Here is a 24,011-nt window from a genome sequence, read left to right on the forward strand (position 1 = left end):
AGTAATGCTGGGAGGCAGGGAGCGAGGCATGATGGGACCGTTGTAGATTGTAGTGGATAGCTAGGTTGGAGGTAGTTGATGGGGTGTGGGGGGGGGGGGGGGGTAACAAAATGTTAATGAGGGAAGACAGCAAAGAGTCTGAATGCACGTGAGGAGTAGAGTGAAAGATGATTGACCAGGTGTGGTTGATTGTGACATGCGCAGAACTATGGTAGACGAAGGGTGTTGCAAGGAATATATAACTAACTGGTACTGTATGGGTTTGAAGCCTGAGGAGCAGTTCAAAATTCCATATCCGATCAAAAAGTATATATCAGATTTTAGATTATTTCGTCGATGGGGATGAGTAAGATAAAGAAGTTGGTCATCAATGGAGTCGTTGCGGGGAAACCCACATTGAGTGTTGAAAATAGTATGTTTGTTGTAAGGTAATGTTGCATTCGATGATTTAAGGATAAGATGAAGGATTTTATTGAGGACTGGTGCCAGGCTGATAGATACAGAAGGATTACGCCTGTGAGGAATGTTTATCACGTTTTAGAAAGAGGAGGGCTTTGTATGTTTTCCATTTGGCTGGGCAATAAGTTGTTTAGATAATGCTATTGTAAAGGATGCTAAAGTTTCCGTTACAGACACTGGGACATTCCTTGAGGGGCTTGCAGGTTATTGTATAGTGACTGAGAGCTTTCGCTTTTTAGCGAGTGTCTTCAACTTTATTGGTGTCCTTATTTCTGTTCGTGGAGTGCTCAACATGCACTGAACGATTGGTGTGAGAGCTGGAATACCTAAATTTGGGCATTCATGAAGACAGGGATCCGCGGAGTTATCAAAGTTACGGCTAGTTGGCATGGTAGAAGTATTTTTCAGACAGGACGCAAAATAGTTGGCTTTGGTGCAGTTCTCAGAGAGGAATCTGTTGTGTAGGATGGGTTATGTGGAAGAGGGTTCCTTTCCCTAGAGTGTATAGAAAGCCTTCCATTACAATGTTGAATTTATAGGTGTTTAGTTTAGGCATTATATGTACCTCTTGCGGCGTCGTGGGAAGTTAGAGTACCTACGTGAATATTCTGGGCTGTGTTACTGCAATCGACCATTCATCTCGAACACAAACATAATTGTTTTCATACAGTGTTACCAATATCGTGTCATAACATTAAGAATGTCATTGTCTCTATGTTTTGTAACTATTGGTCAAATTGCTGGCTTGTGCAGTTTTCTTCAAAAAGGACATGGTTCACTTACAGTTGTACTTTGCCATTGTGGAGTAATAAACATTTTTGTCTGAAAATCGGTTACCATCCACTGATAGCTAGCTCTCATAGTGGGGAGTAAAAAAATAATAAGGAAGAAATAGGCAGTGATAATTGCTTCTTACCTGAAAAGATGTGAAACTGTCTGGAGGAAATATTGTGGAATTTACACTACGTGATTCGATGGGAGACCTGTGAGATGGATATGCCCTTTTCTTCGGGTGTCTAATGGTTAATTGGTATTGTAATATAGCGGTCACTATTATAGCAAGCATTATATCGTCTCGAATTGAAATTAAAGACGTAGAATATCTCCATAAAAATTTTTATTCCAGTATAAAAGTACAAAAGTATAAAAAAACATACAAACAAATGCGCGTCTACGAGCTACGAGCACACATGAAGCGATCACACATTGTACAAAATTCATGAACAGCTGTTCGTATTTACACGTGGCTACTGACTAAAACACACACATAGAATGAGCAGGAGAGAACAGTGATTGAGCAGCCGGTTTCAGGGACCGTAGACTATTCTTGCAGCCGGGGTGCTTTCCGCGTCGTTCCAGTCGGCAGGGCCTACTTGCGGAAGCCGTACTGCTGCGGCTGTTGGGCGGGGTAGGCGTCTGAGCCGTACTGCGGCGGCTGCTGCTGCTGCCCCTGGCCGGGGTAGGCCGCCCCCGCGTCGGCGCTGTACTGCGGCTGCTGGCCGGAGTAGGCGGGCGCCGAGTCGCCGCCCCCGGAGTACTGCACGTCGGCCACGTAGCCCGTGGCGTCGTTGGCCGAGTAGCGCACCACCTGGTGGCGGCCGTCGGGAAGCAGCACCTCGTACTGGCCCGTCACAGACTGCCCGTCGCTGCTCTCCTGGTGGCTGTAGTCGTTGCCGCTGGGCGGGTCCTTCACCTCGTAGTGGAAGCTGTACGGCTGCGGCTGCGACACACACACACCAGGCTCACCGTCACAGTTCAGAGAACACACAGGCAGCGCATTGTACCCGCCCAAATACACTACTGGCCATTAAAATTGCTACACCACGATGATGACGTGCTACGGACGCGAAATTTAAGCGACGGGAAGAAGATACTATGATATGCAAATGATTAGCTTTTCAGAGCACTCACACAAGGTTGGCGCCGGTAGCGGCACGTACAACGTGCTGACACGAGGAAAGTTTCCAACCGATTTCTCATACACAAACAGCAGTTGACCGGCGTTGCTTGGTGAAACGTTGTTGTGATGCCTCGTGTAAGGAGGAGAAATGCGTACCATGACGTTTCCGACTCTCACAAACGTCGGATTGTAGCCTATGGCGTTTGCGGTTTATCGTATCGCGACATTGCTGCTCGCGTTGGTCGAGATCCAGTGACTGTTAGCAGAATATAGTATGGGTGGGTTCAGGAGGGTAATACGGAACGCCGTGCTGAATCCCAACGGCCTCGTATCACTAGAAGTCGAGATGACACGAATCTTATCCGCATGGCTGTAACGGATTGTGCAGCCACGTCTCGATCCTTCACTCAACAGATGGGGACGTTTGCAAGACAACTATATGCACGAACAGTTCGACGACATTAGCAGCAGCATGGACTATTAGCTCGGAGACCATGGCTGCGGTTACCCTTGACGCTGCATCACTGGCAGGAACGCCTGCGATGGTGTACTCAACGATGAACCTGGGTGCACGACTGGCAAAACGCCATTTTTTCGGATGTATCCAGGTTCTGTTTACAGCATCATGATGGTCACATCCGTGTTTGGCGACACCGCGGTGAACGCACATTCGAAGCGTGTATTCGTCATCGCCGAACTGGCGTATAACGCGGCGTGATGGTATGGGGTGCCACTGGTTACATGGTCTCGGTCACCTCTTGTTCGCATTGACGGCAATTTGAACAGTGGACGTTACATTTCAGATGTGTTATGATCCGTGGCTCTACCCTTCATTCGATCCGTGCGAAACCCTACATTACAACAGGATAATCCACGACCGCATGTTGCAAGTGCTGTACGGGCCTTTCTGGTTACAGAAAATGTTCGACTGCTGCCCTGGCCAGCACATTCTCCAGATCTCTCACGAATTGAAAACGTCTAGTCAATGGTGGCTGACCAACTGCCTCGTCACAATAAGCCTGTCACTACTGTTGATGAACTGTGATATCGTGTTGAAGCTGCATGGGCAGCTGTACATGTACACGGCATCCCAGCTCTGTTTGACTCAGTGCCCAGGCGTATCAAGGCCGTTGTTACGGCCAGAGGTGGTTGTTCTGGGTACTGATTTCTCAGGATCTATGCACCCAAATTGCGTGAAAATGTAATCACATGTCAGTTCTAGTATAACATATTTGTCCAATGAATACCCGTTTATCATCTACATTTCTTCTTGGTGTAGCAGTTGTAATGGCCAGTAGTGTACAACTCGTGAAATGGTAGTGGTGAAGCAATCAGAGAAATCTGAGTCTGTACCAAGGGTATTATTAAGACTACAAACAACAGAGACAAAATCCTATGAATCGAAGCTTAGAAGGTTGAAAAGGAACTGAAAATAGATGCCGGAAAACGGTTAAGAGTTCTCTTCAGATGGTTACAGCATAATAACAACAGCACCAAAGAAATGGCATCGTCGGTAGATGAAGGGTGTGATAATGTCGTTTATATCAGAGATCTGCGGCTTGTAAAACGACTATGCACATTTGGATTTTCTCCGGCCTACTTATGTCAAGTTCCTGACGACGATATATTGTACCATCGAAACCCGTAGTTTAATAAAGAGTTCAAAATTTAGGGATGAAGGTGTATTGCTCTTTACTTCAGACTGACCAGCCGACGTCCCAGCCCCATCTTCTACAAAGACGGACATAAAAAGCACTGGAGAAAAGTGTAATAGATGCAGGCATCGTTGGGCGACAGACACGTATTCGTATCGACACAGAGAACAAATTACCGTTCTGACGATGAAAACTAACCCAACATAAACCACCGCTGTACTGGTTTGCATGCTTACAGGAAAACCTGATGATGATTAAATAGATAGGATGTATGAAGAAATTGACGAACTGATAAAATTGTGGTTCATGGTGTGGGTTCCTGTAGTCATGTCCTAGTTCATGAACCACGAGCAACGTATGAGTGGCCAAGTAAGTGGTCCCGACAGTCGGGATACCAATTACTTTGGAATAAGGCTCGGCATCTCGGACATATTCTGAGTCGTGGTCACCTTTGTGCTCATACGGCAAAGACTACCAAATCAACCGGTTAGTCCCTCAGCCGTTAGCCGTTAGGGGTAAAACCCAATGGGACTCGGAGCAAGTAAGGCTAGCAACCTGCTTCCCTGGTACTTTAAATATAATGCTGGCAACAATCAGAGAAAATGACTCGGACCTTTGGAGGTGACGGAGTCCCACCTCTAACAGACAAACCAGGGACTCCTAAGATACGACTTGGCAAACAAATGGTAATGAGATGGGGAGCTATTAATATCAATGGGGGCTACTCTGGGAAGAAGGTAGAGCTGGCAGAGGATGCAAGTAAGATGGGGCTGGACGTTTTAGCTGTTAGTGACATTCGGGTAAGAAGAGGAAGTGGGAGAATACAAGGTCTACATGTCAGGAATCAAAGCAGGAATAGCACAATGGGGTGTAGGGCTTTACATCAGGAAAGAAATGGAACCCAGCGTAGTTGCAATAAGGTATGTAAACGAACGACTGATGTGGATAGATTTGACAGTGTCTAGCAAGAAAATTAGGATGGTGTCAGTATATTCGCATTGTGAAGGGACACATCAAGATAAGATGGATAGTTTTTATGAGGCACTAGTGATGTAGTTGTTAGAGCAAAGTACAAGGACAGTGTTGTGCTTATGGGTGATTTTAACGCCAGGATTGGAAATCGAACAGAAGGATATGAAAAGGTTATGGGTAAATTTGGAGAGGATATGGAGGCCAACAGGAACGGGAAACAACTCTTGGATTTCTGTGCCAGTATGGGCTTAGTAATCACAAATTCCTTTTTTAAACATAAGAACATTCACCAGTATACATGGGAAACCAGGGGAACCAGATCTGTCATTGACTATATAATAACAGATCAGGAATTCAGGAAGGCTGTGAGAGACACAGGTGTATTCAGGGGATTCTTTGATGACACCGATCATTATTTAATCTGCAGTGAAATTGGGATTGTGAGGCCGAAAGTGCAGGAGGTCAGGTCCATATGTAGGAGGATAAGAGTGAAGAAACTTCAGGATAAGGAAATCAGGCACAAGTACATAACAGCGATCTCAGAAAGGTACCAGTTAGTTGAATGTAGTCAATTACAGTCATTGGAAAAGGAATGGACAAGGTACAGGGACTCAGTACTAGAAGTGGCTAAAGAATGTCTTGGAACAGTAGTGTGTAAAATTAGGATGAAGCAAACAGCTTGGTGGAATGACACAGCCAAGGCAGCCTGTAAAAGGAAAAAGAAGGCGTATCAAAAAGGCTACACATTAGAATTCAGGTAGACAGAGAAAGTTATGTTTAAGAAAGAAATGAAGCCAAACAGATAATTGCAGAATCCAAGAAGAAATCTTGGGAAGGCTTTGGAAACAGGTTGGGTCAACCTGCTGGAAAACCATTCTGGAGTGTAATTAGCAGTCTTCGAAAGGGAGGTAAGAAGGAAATGACAAGTATTTCGGACAGGTCAGGAAAACTGCTGGTGAATCCTGTGGATGCTTTGGGCAGATGGAGGGAATATTTTGAAGAGTTGCTCAATGTAGGTGAAAATACGATCAGTAACGTTTCAGATTTCGAGGTAGAATGTGATAGGAATGATGATGGAAATAGGATCACATTTGAGGAAGTGGAGAAAATGGTCAATAGATTGCAGTGCAATAAAGCAGCTGGGGTGGATAAAATTAAGTCAGAACTCATCAAATACAGGGGAATGTCAGGTCTTAAATGGCTACACTGGATAATTGAAATGGCCTGGGAGTCGAGACAGGTTCCATCAGACTGGACAAAAGCAGTAATCACACCAATCTTTAAACATGGAAACAGAAAAGATTGTAACAACTACAGAGGTATTTCCTTAATCAGCGTTGTGGGTAAAATCTTCTCAGGTATTGTTGAAAGGAAAGTGTGAGTATTAGTTGAGGACCAATCGGATGAAAATCAGTGTGAGTTTCGGCCTCTTAGAGGTTGTCAGGACCAGATATTTAGCTTACGGCAAATAATGAAGAAGTTTTATGAGTGGAACAGGGAAGTGTATCTATGCTTTATAGATCTAGAAAAGGCATATTACCGGGTTCCTAGGAGGAAGTTATTGTCTGTTCTACGAGATTATGGAATAGGAGGCAATCTTTTGCAAGCAATTAAAAGTCTTTAATGGATAGTCAGGCAGCAGTTAGAGTTGACGGTAAATTGAATTCATGGTTCAGAGTAGTTTAAGGGGTAAGACAAGGCTGCAACCTGTCTCCACTGTTGTTCATATTATTTATGGATCATATCTTGAAAACAATAGACTGGCTGGGTGGGATTAAGATACGTGAACACAAAATAAGCAGTCTTGCATATGCAGATGACTTAGTTGTGACGGCTGATTCGATTGAGAGTTTGCAAAGTAATATTTCAGTGCTAGATCAGAAATTTAAGAACTATGGTATGAAGTTTAGCATCTCCAAAACGACAGTAATGTCAGTGGGAAAGAAATATAAACGGATTGAGTGCCAAATAGGAGGAACAAAGTTAGAACAGGTGGTCAGTTTCAAGTACTTAGGATGCATATTCTCACAGGATGGCAACATAGTGAAAGAACTGGAAGCGAGGTGTACCAAAGCTAATGCAGTGAGCGCTCAGCTACGCTCTACTCTCTTCTGCAAGAAGGAAGTCAGCACCAAGACTAAGGTATCTGTGCACCGTTCAATCTTTCGACCAATTTTGTTGTATGGTAGCGAAAGCTGGGTGGATTCAGGTTACCTTATTAACAAGGTTGAGGTTACGGATATGAAAGTAGCTAGGATGATTGCAGGTACTAGTAGATGGGAACAATGGCAGGAGGGTGTCCACAATGAGGAAATCAAAAAAAAAAAAAACTGGGAATAAAATCTATAGATGTAGCAGTCAGGGCGAACAGGCTCAGATGGTGGGGTCATTTTACACGCATGGGTGAAGCAAGGTTCCCCAAGAGACTCATGGGTTCAGCAGTAGAGGGTAGGAGGAGTCGGGGCAGACCAAGGAGAAGGTACCTGGATTCGGTTAAGACTGATTTTGAAGTAATAGGTTTAACATCAGAAGAGGCACCAATGTTAGCACTGAATAGGGGATCTTGGAAGAATTTTATAAGGGGGGCTATGCTCCAGACTGAACGCTGAAAGGCATAATCAGTCTTAAATGATGACGATAATAAAATTGTAAGTGATTCGGATAAAACTGATGACTCCAGGAGATAGGAAGGCTGATACAAGGATGGAAGAATATCTTCAACAGTTCTGCCTTATGTTCCAACTATTTGGAACGAAAATATTCTTCCACAATTACATACGTTTATGTGTATTTCGAGAAGATTATAAGTCGCTAGGAGATATCGTACATTGTGGTCAGACAAAGTTTAAAACATCAAATTCTTTGCTTCTAAACATACCCAAATGTGAACATTGGCTAATAGAATAATCTAGTAGAGATGAACAGCGAGTTGGAAAAATGGGTATCGATGAAATGCAATACCAAAAATTTAGGAGAGAATGAGACAAAGTGGAAATTCTCTGAGCCATTGACCAAAGTGTAAGAAACCGTGAATGCTTTACTACAGACGTGGGTTATATTAAAGAAGGACGTAGCTACGGTAGGAGACGACAACACAGCAATGGAGAAGGCTGAGACAAAAAACCATGGGTAACAAATTACTCAGTCGTATGAAACGAATAAGAACTTCAAGAATAATAAGAATGAATTTGCAGAGCAACAGTGTACATTGTTATGAGAAAAATGTCTGCAACGTAAGTTTTGGCACCATAGACAGGAAGTTGAAAGACATTGAAGGCACAAAGACGTGGCTAAGATTAGTCGCACAGCATTATCTGAGATTCAGTTGAATTGTATGGGAGACGATTCATGAACAAGTACCCGTCTGAAACTCGTGGTGGGATGATTGTGCTATGGAGCAGTGGGACCAAACTACTTTGCATTCAGATTGAGTTCTGCAACCACTGTAATGTGTGCACTGTTACCAGTGGTCTTCCTTTAGTACATGTCAAATGAATAGTTGCTATAAGGTGCGAGATGTTCGTGTACATAAAAATCCTAAATATGTATCACTGACTTTTAGTTCCTTATCTCTGACTAATTACTTTAAAATCCTGCACAATTTTTGACGCTATGTGATATCGGTATACTACACAGAAGCCAAAACTTCAGGAAAGTGGTGGATGAGAAACTATTGCAAAATTCAGCGTTTACAGTCCATTGCAATGTCCGATGAGTTTTGAGTTACATAACCCTGTTACAGAAGCAGATGCGTGTATATTCTCCTTCAGTTCACTACTGCAAGATTTCACTAACGATCTATAATGAAACTCAGGTATTATGTTACTTTTCCAAACAGCGCATCACAGAAAAACAACAAACAAACCTTTTCGGTGGAAACCACACTGTAATGTTTTGGGGGTGCTTTTCGAACCATCGCAAAGGACCAATCGTTCAGGTCCGTATAAACGTCTATTAGGACGTTTATTTCATCATTCCCGGTGATCAAGTATTTCCCCTTCTTCTGTATTTTCAGGATCGTATACTGCCTTCGAATATAACAACAGGCGTGTTTAAGGGACTGCAGGCATACGTTCCTGGTTTCACGAACACACAGGCCCACTTCGCACCCTGACCGGCCCGTTCAGTGGTGCGATGTTAATCCCATAGAATATGGATGGGACTGTTTAGCACAGTAGTTGGAACACAGCAATCGACATTTCAGGAATTAGATAGCATTAGAGGATACGGTCATCAAACAGTAGAGTCATCTGGATGTGGCATACCTGAAAAAACGTGTCGACTTTCTTGAGGGCCGAAGTGAGCCCATTACAAGATTAGAGAAAGTCTGGGGAGACAAAATTTTGGCCCCACTAAATGAATTCACAATGCGAATAAGGACAACCACCAGCGGTAGTGTGGAATGATGACAAGAAAATGTGTGCCACACTGGGACTTGGACAAGGATTTCCTGCTTATAGCGAGCGGTCGCCTTACAATTTGGCTATCCATGCATGACTCACGGTGAGATCCAAACTTCCATGTCAACCATGTGTCTATGACCTGTACTCGTACATCCGTTATGTATATTCCTATACAGGTGAGACGTTGTACTTGAAACTCGCTGAACCGGTATCGGCAGATAATTTAATTACTATCAGTTTCATAAGTCACAGTTGCAAAATACCAACACGAATTCTTTACAGACGAGTGGTAAAACTGGTAGAAGACGATCTCGGGGAAAATCAGTTTGGATTCCGTAGAAATGTTGGAACACGTGAAGCAATACTGACCCTACGAATTATCTTAGAAGAAAGATTAAGGAAAGGCAAAGCTACGTTTCTAGCATTTGTAGACTTAGAGAAAGCTTTTGACAATATTCACTGGAGTACTCTCTTTCACATTCTGAAGGTGGCAGGGGTAAAATGGAGCGAAAGGCTATTTACAATATTTTGTTCAGAAAGCAGATGGAAGTTATAAGAGTCGAGGGACATGAAAGAGAAGCAGTGGTTGGGAAGGGAGTGAGACAGGGTTGTAGCCTCTCCCCGATGGTATTCAATCTGTATATTGAGCAAGCAGTAAAGGAAACAAAATAAAAGTTCGGAGAAGCTATTAAAATCCATGGAGAGGTTCGCCGATGACATTGTAATCTGTCAGAGACAGCAAAGAACCTGGAAAAGCAGCTGAACGGAATGGCCATGGTCTTGAAAGGAGGATATAAGATGAACATCAATAAAAGCAAAACGAGGATAATGGAATATAGTAAAATTAAGTCGGGTGATGCTGAGGGAATTAGATTAGGAAATGAGACACTTAAAGCAGTAAAGGAGTTTTCCTATTTGGGGAGCAATATAACTGATGATGGTCGAAGAAGAGAGGATATAAAATGTATATTGGCAATGGCAAGGAAAGCATTTCCGAAGAGAAAAAATTTGTTAACATCGAGTATAGATTTAAGTGTCAGGAAGCCATTTCTGAAAGTATTTGTATGGAGTGTAGCCATGTAGGGAAGTGAAACGTGGACGATAAATAGTTCAGACAACAAGAGAATAGAAGCTTTCGAAATGTGGTGCTACAGAAGAATGCTGAAGATTAGATGGGTAGATCACATAACTAATGAGAAGGTACTGAATAGAATTGGGGATAAGAGGAATTTGTGGCACAACTTGACCAGAAGAAGGGATCGGTTGCTAGGACATGTTCTGAGGCATCAAGGGATCACCAATTTAGTACTGGAGGGCAGCGTGGAGGGTAAAAATTGCAGAGGGAGACGAAGAGATGAATATACTAAGCACATTCAGAATGATGTAGGCTGCAGTGGGTACTGGGAGATGAAGAAGTTTACACGGGATAGAGTAGCAAGGGGAGATGCATCAAACCAGTCTCTGGACTGAAGACAACACAGATATGTTATTCTAATTAGATGCAAAGTTCTTTTGGACACGCATAATGCTGCTTAATGTTGTGTGGGGCGGGTCTGGGTGTGTACTCACCGCGCCCGGCTGCTCCTGGCCCTGCGCCTGGTACTGCCCGCCTAGCGCGGCGGCCACCCCCGCGCCCCCAGGGTACGCCTGCGGCTGCTGCGGGGGCGCTCCGTACGCGTCCTGCGCCCGCACTCCTGCCGCCAGCACGGCCACGAGCATCGCCGAAAGTACCTGCAACACAATCACCCAGCTCCGTCGAACAGTTGCTTTCACACTTGGGGAACAAGCAGTTCCCATAAGGCGCATTGAGAGACACTGGGCCGGCCGAGTTGGCCGAGCGGTTGTAGATGCTACAGTCTGGAACCGCGCGACCGCTACAGGTCGCAGATTCGAATCTTGCCTCGAGCATGCATGTGTGTGATGTCCTCAGGTTGGTTAGGTTTAAGTAGTTCTAAGTTCTAGGGGACGGATGACCTCAGATATTAATTCCCATAGTGCTTACAGCCATTTGAAACATTTAAAGACACTTGGCATTCAGCCGCTCAGGCAGCTGTAAACCCTCCGAGCCCTGGAGTTAAGCGAGACGGTGCAGCCTCATTTGACCCTACACAGTGGATGATGCAGCTGCACGGCTATGTCCACATGGAGGAAGGGACCGTCGTCTTTCTCTACAGTGAATATTTGATTGCTGATCATGTGTGTTTTCTACGTTCTTTTGTAAGGCAAGATGACCTCAGATGTAGAAGTTTCGTAAATGAAACAGAAGACCGCCTTAAAGTTCTAAATTCGGGAAATAAGAATTACTGCAATAAAATGCTTTACGACAACTATGTAAAACGTAACACATACCTCATCAGGAAGCTACACTGACACTTCAAAGTAGTTAACAAAATTTTGTGAGTATTCCTTTAATTGATTATACAGGGTGTTACAAAAAGGTACGGCAAAACTTTCAGGAAACATTCGTCACACACAAAGAAAGAAAATATGTTATGTGGACATGTGTCTGGAAACGCTTACTTTCCATGTTAGAGCTCATTTTATTAATTCTCTTAAAAGCACATTAATCATGGAATGGAAACACACAGCAACAGAACGTACCAGCGGGACTTCAAACACTTTGTTACAGGAAATGTTCAAAATGTCCTCCGTTAGCGACGATACATGCATCCACCCTCCGTCGCAAGTTATCCCTGATGCGCTGATGCAGCCCTGGAGAATGGCGTATTGTATCACAGCCGTCCACAATACGAGCACGAAGAGTCTCTACATTTGGTACCGGGATTGCGTAGACAAGAGCTTTCAAAAGCCCCCATAAACGAAAGTCAATAGGGTTGAGGTCAGGAGAGGGTGGAGGCCATTGAATTGGTCCGCCTTTACCAATCCCTCGGTCACCGAATCTGTTGCTGAGAAGCGTACGAACACTTCGACTGAAATGTGCAGGAGCTCCACCGTGCATGAACCACATGTTATGTCGTACTTGTAAATGCACATGTTCTAGCAGCACAGGTAGAGTATCCCGCATGAAATCATGATAACGTGCTCCATTGAGCGTAGGTGGAAGAACATGGGGCCCAATCAAGACATCACCAACAATGCCTGCCCAAATGTTCACAGAAAATCTGTGTTGATGACGTGATTGCACAATTGCGTGCGGATTCTCGTCAGCCCACATATGTTGATTGTGAAAATTTACAATTTGATCACGTTGGAATGAAGCCTCATCCGTAAAGAGAACATTTGCACTGAAGTGATGATTGTTGGATGAACCATTCGCAGAAGTGTACCCGTGGAGGTCAATCAGCTACTGATAGTGCCTGCACACGCTGTACATGGTACCGAAACAACTGGTTCTCCCGTAGCAGTCTCCATACAGGGACGTGGTCAACGTTACCTTGTACAGGAGAAACTTCTCTGACGCTGACATTACGGTTATCGTCAACTGCACGAAGAATTGCCTCGTCCGTTGCAGGTGTCCTCGTCGTTCTAGGTTTTCCCCAGTCGCGAGTCATCGGCTGGAATGTTCCGTGCTCCCTAAGACGCCGATCAGTTGCTTCGAACGTCTTCCTGTCGGGACACCTTCATTCTGGAAATCTGTCTCGATACAAACGTACCGCGCCACGGCTATTGCCCCGTGCTAATCCATACATCAAATGGGCATCTGTCAACGCCGCATCTGTAAACATTGCACTGACTGTAAAACCACGTTCGTGATGAACACTAACCTGTTGATGCTACGTACTGACGTGCTTGATGCTAGTACTGTATAGCAATGAGTCGCATGTCAACACAAGCACTGAAGTCAACATTACCTTCCTTCAATTGGGCCATCTGGCGGTGAATCGTGGAAGTACAGTATATACTGAAGAAACTAAAATGAGCTCTAACATGGAAATTAAGCGTTTCCGGACACATGTCCACCTAAAATTTTTTCTTTATTTGTGTGTGAGGAATGTTTCCTGAAAGTTTGGCCGTACCTTTTAGTAACATGCTGTAATCTGTGAAAAAATATTCGTGTTCATCAAGAGTTGGGGACACTGGTGCATACAGCATGACTTCTGTATTTTATTTTCAGCTACAGTTGGTGTAGCATCTCTTTATATTCTACTAATTACCCCTGCAGAATTCTATGAGTTAGCCGGCCGCGGTGGTCTCGCGGTTCTAGGCGCTCAGTCCGGAACCGCGGGACTTTTACGATCCCAGGTTCGAATCCTGCCTCGGGCATGGCTGTGTGTGATGTCCTTAGGTTAGTTAGGTTTAAGTAGTTCTAAGTTCTAGGGGACTGATGACCACAGATGTTAAGTCTCATAGTGCTCAGAGTCATTTTTTCTATGAGTTAATTACGTTTTCTACTTGACCATCTGTATAGTCGCAGAATCGATTCGCAAAGTAGTACAGTACTATTACTATTCCATGAGCGCATAATTGCTCTTTGTAATATTCTTTCTGGTGTGTTGCGAGGACTTCTAGGATCTTCTCCGTGCCGAATAGCCGCATTGAATAATTGTAATTTTGTTATCGAGATTACTGGAAGAAAGAGATCTAATATATATTGTATGCTACTCAAGGAAATATATACTGAGCATTTACATAAAAGGTGTGTAAGGAATTTCATTATATATGTATTCTCTAATTGGAAATTTGCACGGAGGTGTCGTTTCGTTGGTAATCAGGAGGGAACTTCCAATGAATTGGAAACGACCCTGCAATTATTAGGCCGGTCGGAATGGCCGTGCGGTTTTACGCCCTTCAGTCTGGAACCGCGTGACCGCTACGGTCGCAGGTTCGAATCCTGCCTCGGGCATGGATGGGTGTGGTGTCCTTAGGTTAGTTAGGTTTAAGTAGTTCTAAGTTCTAGGGGACTAATGACCACAAATGTTAAGTCCCATAGTGCTCACAGCCATTTGAACCATTTTTTGCAATTATTAGCTCCAAGAGCTCCATTATTTCATCGGATAATTAAACTCTATCAAAGGAACCTTTCCGCTTGATCTGAGGTTTCCCGACTAACTACGCAACGCAAGAAATCAAGACGTTTTATTTACACAGGATTGCAGATCGCTTCGAATCATCGAGACTGGAGACATGGACAGTCATCGTCCGATTCTGCTTAAACAAGTAAAGCTTAATTATAAGTTTCTTGAGCGACTGTGATACGGCTCCTTATGAATCAGATCATTAATAAAATACTAATAACTGCCTTTCTTCCCTACCAGCAACCACTATAAATACAACATTAATTAATATTTTACTGGTGGAATAGCTGGTATAGCACTAGACGGCGGTCCAGGAGATTCCGGGTACAGTTCTAGTCAGGGGATGGGACCTCTCTTCATTCCAGTCCCTCCAGGATAGCACCAAACCTTCTTAGCCTGCTGTCAGATGTCTACAGAAGATCTTTCCAGCAGGTAAAAGACATCCGAGTCTATGGCCTTGTATCCTTCCCCATCTAGTGCCCCGGTGAATGAGAGGCTGCACTCTACCTGCAGTCAGGCTAGAAGCCCGACATGGTTTATCCGCTGCAGCTTTACTTTTAGTATGGCTGAAGGCAGCCGTTCTTCGTCATAATCCATTTCGTAACTGAGCTGTATATAAGGGTACGCAAATGAAAAAAAAGTTTCTGTGCCTGTTCTGTAGAATGTATGAGTCTATCTGCTGTTTACAAATTACTGGATGATTTCAACATGGTACTCTTGCTACCGAGATCGGCCCCCGGGTTCGCTCACTTCAGCGGGTCAAATGCTTGGGTAAACCACCGCGTTTAAATTTTCATTCTTTAAAAGAGCTGCAACATGCTGTCCATGGTGACGGAAAGCATTGTAGTCCACTACGCTAGGCGACAGTTAGGCAGTCAAGGGGACAGTGACCAGCGCTGAGCCAATTGCTGAGAGAATTTTTTATTTTGTTATTGTAATGTGACGTACCAATTATGACTATATGAACATGAGGGCTACACAATAGTCAGTCCCCTAGCGGAGATAATCTCCGACCCGACCGGGAATCGAAACCTGACCCGTTCGAGTAGCAATCCGCCGCGCTGACGATGCAGTTACCGAGGTGGAAGACAACACATACCGGGCGTGAACTAACGGTCTACTCTCGCTCACTGGCATCGGCAGACGGTTTGCAAGTGATGGAGAGAGCTCTGATTGCGGCAACCAGCTGTAGGTTGTGAAGTGTCAGCTGACAAGTAATTTGGATCAGAGTATCAGTACACGCTCAAGGTGCCTCGTTGGTTGGATGTAGTGTCCCGAGTCATGCATGGGATATGTCTGGATTTCAAAGGAGCTATCATTAAGTATGTGCTCTTTAATTGTCGTATTTGAACTCCTTACAAACTGAGAACTGAGACTTGTAACTCATAAACCAGTGAGCTGCTTATAAAGCTACACAAATGAAAAAAAAAAGTTTCTACCAGGAATTTTGTAGAGTAGATGGTACCGTAGCCCGTTTGCAAATCACTGGACGATTTCATAAGACTGTATTTTGACCATACTTTTAGGTTACATCATATATAGATGACAATAACAGCAGCAATAATACATTAATATCATCCGTAACAGAAAAGGCAAAATTTTGTTTCGAACTCAGTTCGGAAACAAGTGAAAGAGAGACAATGGAGACGGAAGATAGAAAAGAAATGACGCTAGGCTGGGACGTAAGAATATTAGACAGATGTTGAGATGCGTCTTAGAAGCTGACTAGCTATTTAGCAGGAAGAAGACAACTTGGTTTTACCGAGAGGAAGCCACGCCAGTGCTAAAAGGGAAGTTTCAGTCTCTCCTTGAATCCAGCGTGCTTGTGTATCACACACAGATTCCTGGTTACGTGGTGACAAGAACGAACCCTCCAATCTAAAAAGAGGTGCAGGCTGATTCAAATCTACGCATACGTGTACTTAAGACACCGTAAACAGCATGGCGACATTACTGATCGATCAAATATGGCATGTGGGAATATGAAATGTTTTGGGTTTCTATTAGTATTTAGACCCTGATCCAATTCGACACCAAATCGAAACCATACTAACAGTTTTGCGGTGGATGAAAGGGTCGTACTGACAGTACAGATATGTTTGACGAATGCCATGACGTTTCGTCCGGCAGGCCACAGAAATCAATAACCATGCTTTGTGCCGTTCTTAGCGATATATCGGCCACTAAGTGTTCTTCTCCGGTACACCCTGGCATACTTGTGTCTCGATAACTGTGGCCTTAGATAATGGATCAACGCACGCTGTAAGACGAGAAACAGGATTTAATTTCCGACAATATGATACGCACCACACAAGCGTACGAAACGCCGGGAGTTTCTACATCAATTAGTCATCTGCAAAGGCGACGGACTGGTGGTTTCACCGTCGCTCAATTTGGTGAATTTCTTGAGCGTTTCCCTGTAATAATTCGTCAAGTACCCAGTTCACGTCCCTGAAACTGCAGTGACGTCCCTGAACCTGCAGTGACTCTGGGAGAATTGAGAACGCACACTACTACCGCCGTCGAGAATATAAAACCAGACGACTTCAGGGAATCTGCTGAGAATGAGCAGCCAGTAAGTGACCACGTCAAGTATATCATATGTCAGTGCATGAAATTCAAACTTGCTATCTTCAGATATTTATAAAACAATGCATTTGGTGAGAATCCCGCCCCGTGGAAAAAATCAGTAACCTGGGCTACGTGCTATGTGTATCACGTTATTGTAGCCTGTAAAATAGTCTGTATCTATATACTCTATCTGGATTATATGTGGAATGTGCGCAATCGGACTACCTTTCCATAACCAGCAGCAGTTCGGAAGCATTTCATGTCGTTCAACAACAGTCACATACACGAACGTAAAAATAATGATTCTGTAAACCAATACTGCAGAACTGCCTGTTCTAAGAATGCCCTCTTAAATTTGTATTGTTTAATTTTATTTACTTTCTGAGGACACCAAAATTACTACATTTGGTTAAACAGTATTTCGCATCCTAAGATAATTTTTCATTTGCAAGGCTAATAACGTACCTTAACTTTGTCGAAATGACGATCGTCCTCAGAAGATAATTTGGTGCACTTCATACATAGTGACTAACCATGGAAAACCCTGCTTTCATTACGTGCGCAACAGTTTCCTTATCTTCACTCGATTTTTACGATAATGCTAAGTGCTTTTTCAATAGCGTACCGTTTCTGTTTTTATCCTCCAAACTGGGAGATAGATGAGGCATAAAATGTATTACTCTGCGCTGAAGCTGATGTAGTGAGAAGCTTAGCTTCCGCAATGATGCCCCATACAATGCTACATTGCTGCAGCATTGTTTATAGCGTTCTGAGAAAACGGAAGTCTAATTAAGACCTTGTGAACGGCGAAGCTCCTCTTCCCATCTATTCACACAATTTAAAACGGGAACATAGTAAGGAGCCTTCGTAGTTAACAACACATAAAAACTCGTCAGTCAGAGACTAGCAATCGTATCTTAAATGATTGCATCGGAGAAGCTGCGTGCATTCGGCACACCACACTAATTGCTTTGTTATACGTAGAAGATGTTTGCTTGATCATCACAGCAAATAATGAATAATAAGAACGGAAGCAAATGGCGTTTTTGAATTTGTGGTAGATGTGAAGTAAAAAGATGGACCTACACAACATTATCGTTAGTTCAAGGCAGAAATATCAGTGTTTCCCAACCACGATGAAGTCCTTAGAATGGTTCAAATGGCTCTGAACCCTATGGGACTTAACTTCTAAGGTGATAAGTCCCCTAGAACTTCGAACTACTTAAACCTAACTAACCTGAGGACATCACACACATCCATGCCCGAGGCAGGACTCGAACCTGCGACCGTAGCGGCCGCGCGGTTCCAGACTGTAGCGCCTAGAACCGCTCGGCCACCCCGGCCAGCTTATTAATAATTATTGAAGGCGTATCACGGTATAAAATCTGATGGTTTCAGCTAACTGTTTGCAATAACTGAATATGTTTTTCAGTGCTTCAAGTGCGTACTTCGCACGTAAGGTAGACAGCGCTTTTGTGACTGGTATTTGGTAAATGAACTTAAACAGATTTAAAACCTTCCCACCCAGTGTACGACAAATGTCGCCGCTCTACAAATCCGGCCGCTACTGGTAACTTTGAATGTTACATTACAAGACTAGACGGGACTTATGGGCAATTTTTCGTTTCTTTTGGCAGTGTGAGGCGTTTCTACTTGGTGGAATCCTCTATAGATGTTGATTGTACAGTGTAGACAACTACAGTTACACCACTAAACAGTTTACCTTGTCCCTACTACCGCTTAAACAAATTCCCTAGAAAATCAGCTATTATTTTTTGTGAAAAAGTTCTTAATTCCGTGTCGTGATCCTCTGCTACGGTTATCTACAGTCCAAACGTTCCTTAGTGTTTATTCAAGCGTCCGTCAGATAATGGTGCCGTCATTAACTTTACGTTCATGGACCCCTCTGGTATAGTGTTCAACATATTGTACGGTGGACAGAGGAATAGCTGCTAAAAATCACCACAACTTCAAGAAGCGCCTGAAAATATTGCAGTAACAGGGCACTTTCTTCACAGCCCACTGAAACTAGCAACGCCTCGACAATCGTACATTTCCTGCTCCTTGCGCCGGGTCGTAAGACACGGACTGCGGACAGCTTCCACGAACTGGTCAAGCGGCTCCTCAGGCCAGTTTGTCTGGATGGTCACTTCTTTGTCGTGAGCCAGAGGGCGCTGAGGGCATCTCCAGGAATAGCCGGACCATTGTCCGCCCCGGTAGGAATGGCTTTTCACTTTATACGAGCACGCCACAGAACTCTGGAGGTGTACGATTGTTTTGAGAGAGATGCGACGTCTCCTGCTACTGCAGAACAAAGGAAGAACCGAAACAAAGATATGTTCGAGACAAATGCGACCTGCATATCGTTCGGAAACTACTCAGAGGAAGTTTTGGTACCCTCTGAAGTATCTGCACGGTTTGCATTTTCTCCTATTTATGTGCTTTGTTGCTGTCTTCTCTTTCCGTCGGTAGTCGTAAATATCTTCGACACCCTGCCTAATCGTTAGAAATTAGGGTGGACTGAGAGTTTCGAGACAGTCATAACTAATTAAAGTAGAATACGTCTTTTTAAGTACTAGAAAGGCAGGGACAGTAAACTATAACGTCCCACCGTCGACTAGATTTTTATAATAAGGTAAAAACGTAGCTCTGGCTATTCAAAGTTTTTATTGAAACTACACCGGTTTCACAACGATTTAGGTGGATCTTATAAAAATGTGGACCTGTGGCTGCTACTGGCCGCAATTCAAAATAATATGTACAGTATCCACCAGAGACTGAGAATTAGCTCGGACTGGACAATAGTGGGGAAGAAAATAGGCTGTGGTCTGTTAAATGGAATCATCCCCCCTAGCCTGAAATGATTGAGAGAAAACGCGGAAAACATCGGTCATGATGATCTTACATCTATTGCTCTCAAACGAGAGTCCATAGGCGCTCCATTCGTAAATATCACAAGCAATTCAATTTAGCGGAACGCATGTGAAATGCTGTAATTGTAATGTGAACTGTGAACAGTGCTTTATAAGTAATTGTTGGGTGGGTACTATATTCCACAAGCCATAAATGAAAGGTCCGGAGCAACTGAAACTCGAAATCTCAGTGTTTACTGAAAAGTAGAGCCAACTTATCAACTGGCTACAAACTTCCATAGTAAAAAACTGATTAGTCTAGGAGCCAAACTAAGATATTACAGTAGTACCGTAGGACAAGAAGCTTTGTATACCCAATGTACGAATTGATGATTTATTGAAAAGAAAAGCAGTGTACTATGAAGTGGGTTGAGGAGCAGGTTCGAATGAGATACAATAAAAAGTATACAGCAAGATGGAACCATTAACAAAACGTATAAAAAGAGAAGATTTCTGTTTTGTGGGTCTGCCCGGGTTGGCTGAGCGGTTCTAGGCGCTACAGTCTGGAACCACGCGACCGCTGCGGTCGCAGGTTCGAATCTTGCCTCGGGCATGGATGTGGGTGATGTCCATAGGTCAGTTAGGTTTAATTAGTTCCAAGTTCTAAGGGACTGATGTCCTTAGAAGTTAAGTCCCATAGCGCTCAGAGCCATTTGAATTTGTTCTGTGGGGACATGCTCCGTATGGATACTGACCCTCATACACAAAAAAATCTGAGATTTTACAAAACCAAAGTCATTTCACGTAAGATAGTTCTTAGAGTCTGAGAGAAATCTACAAGATACGCCCATTGCTGAAGATAAAATGAATAACAGGGATAGTTTCAAAAGGCTGGTGCACAGCATTCATTGTTTTATGATGGAACAAGAATCCAGTAGAGAGAGGCGAACGAAAGAAAGCGTTCATTAATGGACTCAAGATGTGTTGGTAAGGTGTCGAAGTGGGCCGACGGGCAAAACTGGAAACTGCATATGAGATTGGTTGTTAACATGCAGTCATCAGAGGCTCAATTGAAAATCTTTAAAAAAAATAATCACACTAATTCTAAAATGTAAGTCTGCAGGCTTTCGTGGCCGTTGTCAGTAAGTTAAAATCTTCTGGGTTATTGGGCAGCGTCATGTTTCTTCTAGCAGTAGTGGACTCCAAAAGACCCTGAGGAAGATCCCAGCAGAGGGGTCGAAACGTCGAACATTTTGGAAGAAACATGACGCGGCCTAATAACCCAGAAGATTTGAGCTTCAGTAATTCTAAAATTTTGCAATTACGGTAGTGTTGAAAATCTCTAGATTAAAAAATTACGATGACTTATTCGTTTCAAATATTTGTGAAGCACAAAACGTCTTTCAACCAGGATGTAACTTTAGCATGGTTTTTCTTGTATCGACAGTGGACGACTGCTGCAGTTGGTTACCTTGACGAACGCCATTGCTGCTGAAGCTGAACGGTGAGGCGACCAGAAGGCACTGGCGGTGTGAGTGCGGCCGCGGGCTTAAGTACCCCCGGCCGCGCACACACTCCCCCGTGGGACGCCCACTCTCTCTCCTGCGTTGCGTCACGACGGCGACCGCGCCACCGCCGTGCGTGTGGCGAAGCGAACCGCGCCGCGCACACAAGGCCCCATTAATTGCCGAAACTAATTCAATTATCGGCGGGCGCGCCCGGCTCAGCTACCGCGCGGAGACCCGCTATCTGGGGTTTTCTGGGGCGTCCGACTAATTTTCGGGTCAGGAGATGCACGAGCGAAGTGTGACGCGGCTGGGAGGCCACTGTCTCAAGGGCAAAGCGTGCGAGCAAACACGCTGCATTTTTATTCTGAGAAATACACTGATAAACAAGCAACAGATATGTGGCATTCTATTTACTTTTTCTAAAGTAGCTTTTTTATGCCGATTTAAAATCTCAAAACCAATTTAGCCTACTATCTCAGGTTTTGAATATATCGGCCAAAATTGATTTTCAAGGAAGACCGTTCACCAGTTATTTTTACTCAAACGTTTTTAGTACTACCTCAATCAACTTCATACAATTTTATCTGTGAAAACAATTATACAAGGTGTCAAGGCTAGAGGTATATAAAAAAATTTGTTTATATTTCAGCACGTATAAAGATTTACAACTTTATTCGTCCAACATTAAATCCAGCAGCTCAGTTATTACAGACCAATGTTTGTAGCTCGACAGATATCGAAACGGTACTCCACTGCTCGCCACATGTTCACAAGCATGACAGGCGTTATGGTCTCTACTGTGGCGTAGATCCGTTGTCTCAAATCTACCGCACTGTTCTGTGAAAAATGTCCTTCATAGTAAACCCCCATCCCCCATGCAATGAAATCCAGAGGGTCAGACGGTGGGACCGGAGGGGCGAGGGAGGGGGGGGGGCAATGGGAAATGTGGTAACATCCCTAATGTAGTGGGGTAGTGCAACATCCTGCTTGAAAATGAGTCGGGAGGCATCAGTGGAACTGCATAGTTCGCGAATATGTCGATATAGGTGTATTATGTCACTGGCGCGCATGAGCGCATGAGCGCTATTCATGTGATGACGAACATCACAACTTGAAGAGTGTCTCTGTCGATTGCGTATTTACCCAACAACATAAAATGTCGAGTTCTTTCGTTATAAGAATTTATTTGTTCATACCTCTAGCCCGAACACTCTGTATTTAACGTTTCGTTATTCCGCTGCTAGTCATTCATTAGTTTCTCTTTTATTTTCAGTTTAAAGCGACATTATGGCGTGCAGAGGTTGTATGAATTCACCAGATCTGTTTCTGTATGTTTGCGGCTATCGAACAAACAAACTCCATCGGAAGACTTTTACATTGTTTCTCAAGATAGCATATGAACTATATTTCCATTCAGAGGTGAACACCAGTAAATCGTATGCACCACTGTTCATTTGTTTGACATGTGCATGCAACTTGCGTCGTTGGATAAGGAGGCGAAGAAGAATAACCATGTGGGATTCAATGTTCAAGCAAGCATGCCACAGACTGTTTTGCTGTTTAGAAGATGCCACCGGATTTTCCTACAAAACTCGTAAATTCGTAAATTATCCCGATGTCCCTTCAGCTTCTAAACCAGTTCTACATAAACCCTCGTTTGTCCTACACCAACAGCACGTACAGATTATATAGTTTATGAAGCAACGCAAGATAAAAGTTCTCTTTCATCTTCCAGCAAAGTACCAGACCCTGCCTATGGACCAGCAAAAGATACCCATTTAATGAACAGTATCGATCACACGCAACAATGATAATCGAAGCTGCACGCGCCATATACATTTTGGCATATTTTGCATTATAACTCGCAGTATGCTGTTACATGGTAACGGTTCATTGAAAATCTATAACACACACACATCATTACGCTGTCATAAGGGATAATGTCGTGATTTATGGGGTTAAAGGATGCTACATCCCGGGAATTTTTATGAATGAAATACGAGTATGTTCTGCAATATTCGTTGTTATTTAACAATTGCATCTGATAAGAGAAGGAAGGATGAAGTAAATATTTGGCTGTTTATTACCGAATATGAGATGATTTCCGAGTGTGTAGTTAGCCAGGACAGCTTAAATTCCTAAGAGTGAAACGACGAGCAATAACATTCATATTCTTCCTTGTCACAAAAATTAGGGGCGTAAGGCAAGTCTCACATGATTTACTCAAGTCAGTGGCACTTCCGATTGGTATATTTCTGTACCCATGTCAGAGAGGCCTGCATCGAACGATAACGAAAGTCGATAGCGATTATTTATTGAAATACCAAAAGAAGAACACACTATTACATAAACTTTACCTGAGTTGTGTATATTTGTGTTTTAAAATACACTCCACAATGTAGCACATTAGCGTCCCATCAGAATAACTTGTTCGCATTCTTCTCTCAAAGAGCAAACATCATAAATTGAAGCCACTTTCAGCTTTTGGTGTTTCGCCTAGGAGATGGTAAATGATGGAAAAGCAGCGATATAATAACAAAAGACAACATCCTTTGCCAGAAACAGATCGTGTCATGGCAGTGTTATATCCCGCGAACCTAAACAAAGATTAGTTTTATAGTCAGTGGCAATATACACTGTAAGGAAGTAGAAATCGGTCGGTTGACTTATTATGGCTCTTACAATGTTAGTTTATTAAATTTTATTTTACTTGTG

General features: G+C 43.5%; 1 protein-coding gene across 1 annotated transcript; it reads right to left on the reverse strand.

Annotated features, from left to right (window-relative positions):
* Positions 1-1,559: 1,559 nt before the first annotated feature.
* LOC126272420 (pro-resilin-like) lies at positions 1,560-21,312 on the reverse strand. The gene is made up of 3 exons (XM_049975264.1): positions 21,260-21,312; positions 10,959-11,120; positions 1,560-2,179 (listed from the first exon to the last, which is right to left on the reverse strand). The coding sequence occupies exons 1-3, from the start codon at positions 21,272-21,274 to the stop codon at positions 1,829-1,831; spliced, it is 528 nt and encodes a 175-aa protein (XP_049831221.1). The 5' UTR covers positions 21,275-21,312; the 3' UTR covers positions 1,560-1,828.
* Between the last annotated feature and the right edge of the window lie 2,699 nt (positions 21,313-24,011).

This window comes from Schistocerca gregaria, chromosome 5 (assembly GCF_023897955.1).
Source record: "Schistocerca gregaria isolate iqSchGreg1 chromosome 5, iqSchGreg1.2, whole genome shotgun sequence".
NCBI classification, from domain to species: domain Eukaryota; kingdom Metazoa; phylum Arthropoda; class Insecta; order Orthoptera; family Acrididae; genus Schistocerca; species Schistocerca gregaria.

Excerpts from the sequence above, each read along its gene's own strand:
- LOC126272420 (XM_049975264.1), bottom strand. Across the intron at positions 2,180-10,958 it reads GCCAGGAGCAGCCGGGCGCG|CCGCAGCCGTACAGCTTCCA; the intron begins GTGAGTACACAC and ends TGTGTGTCGCAG.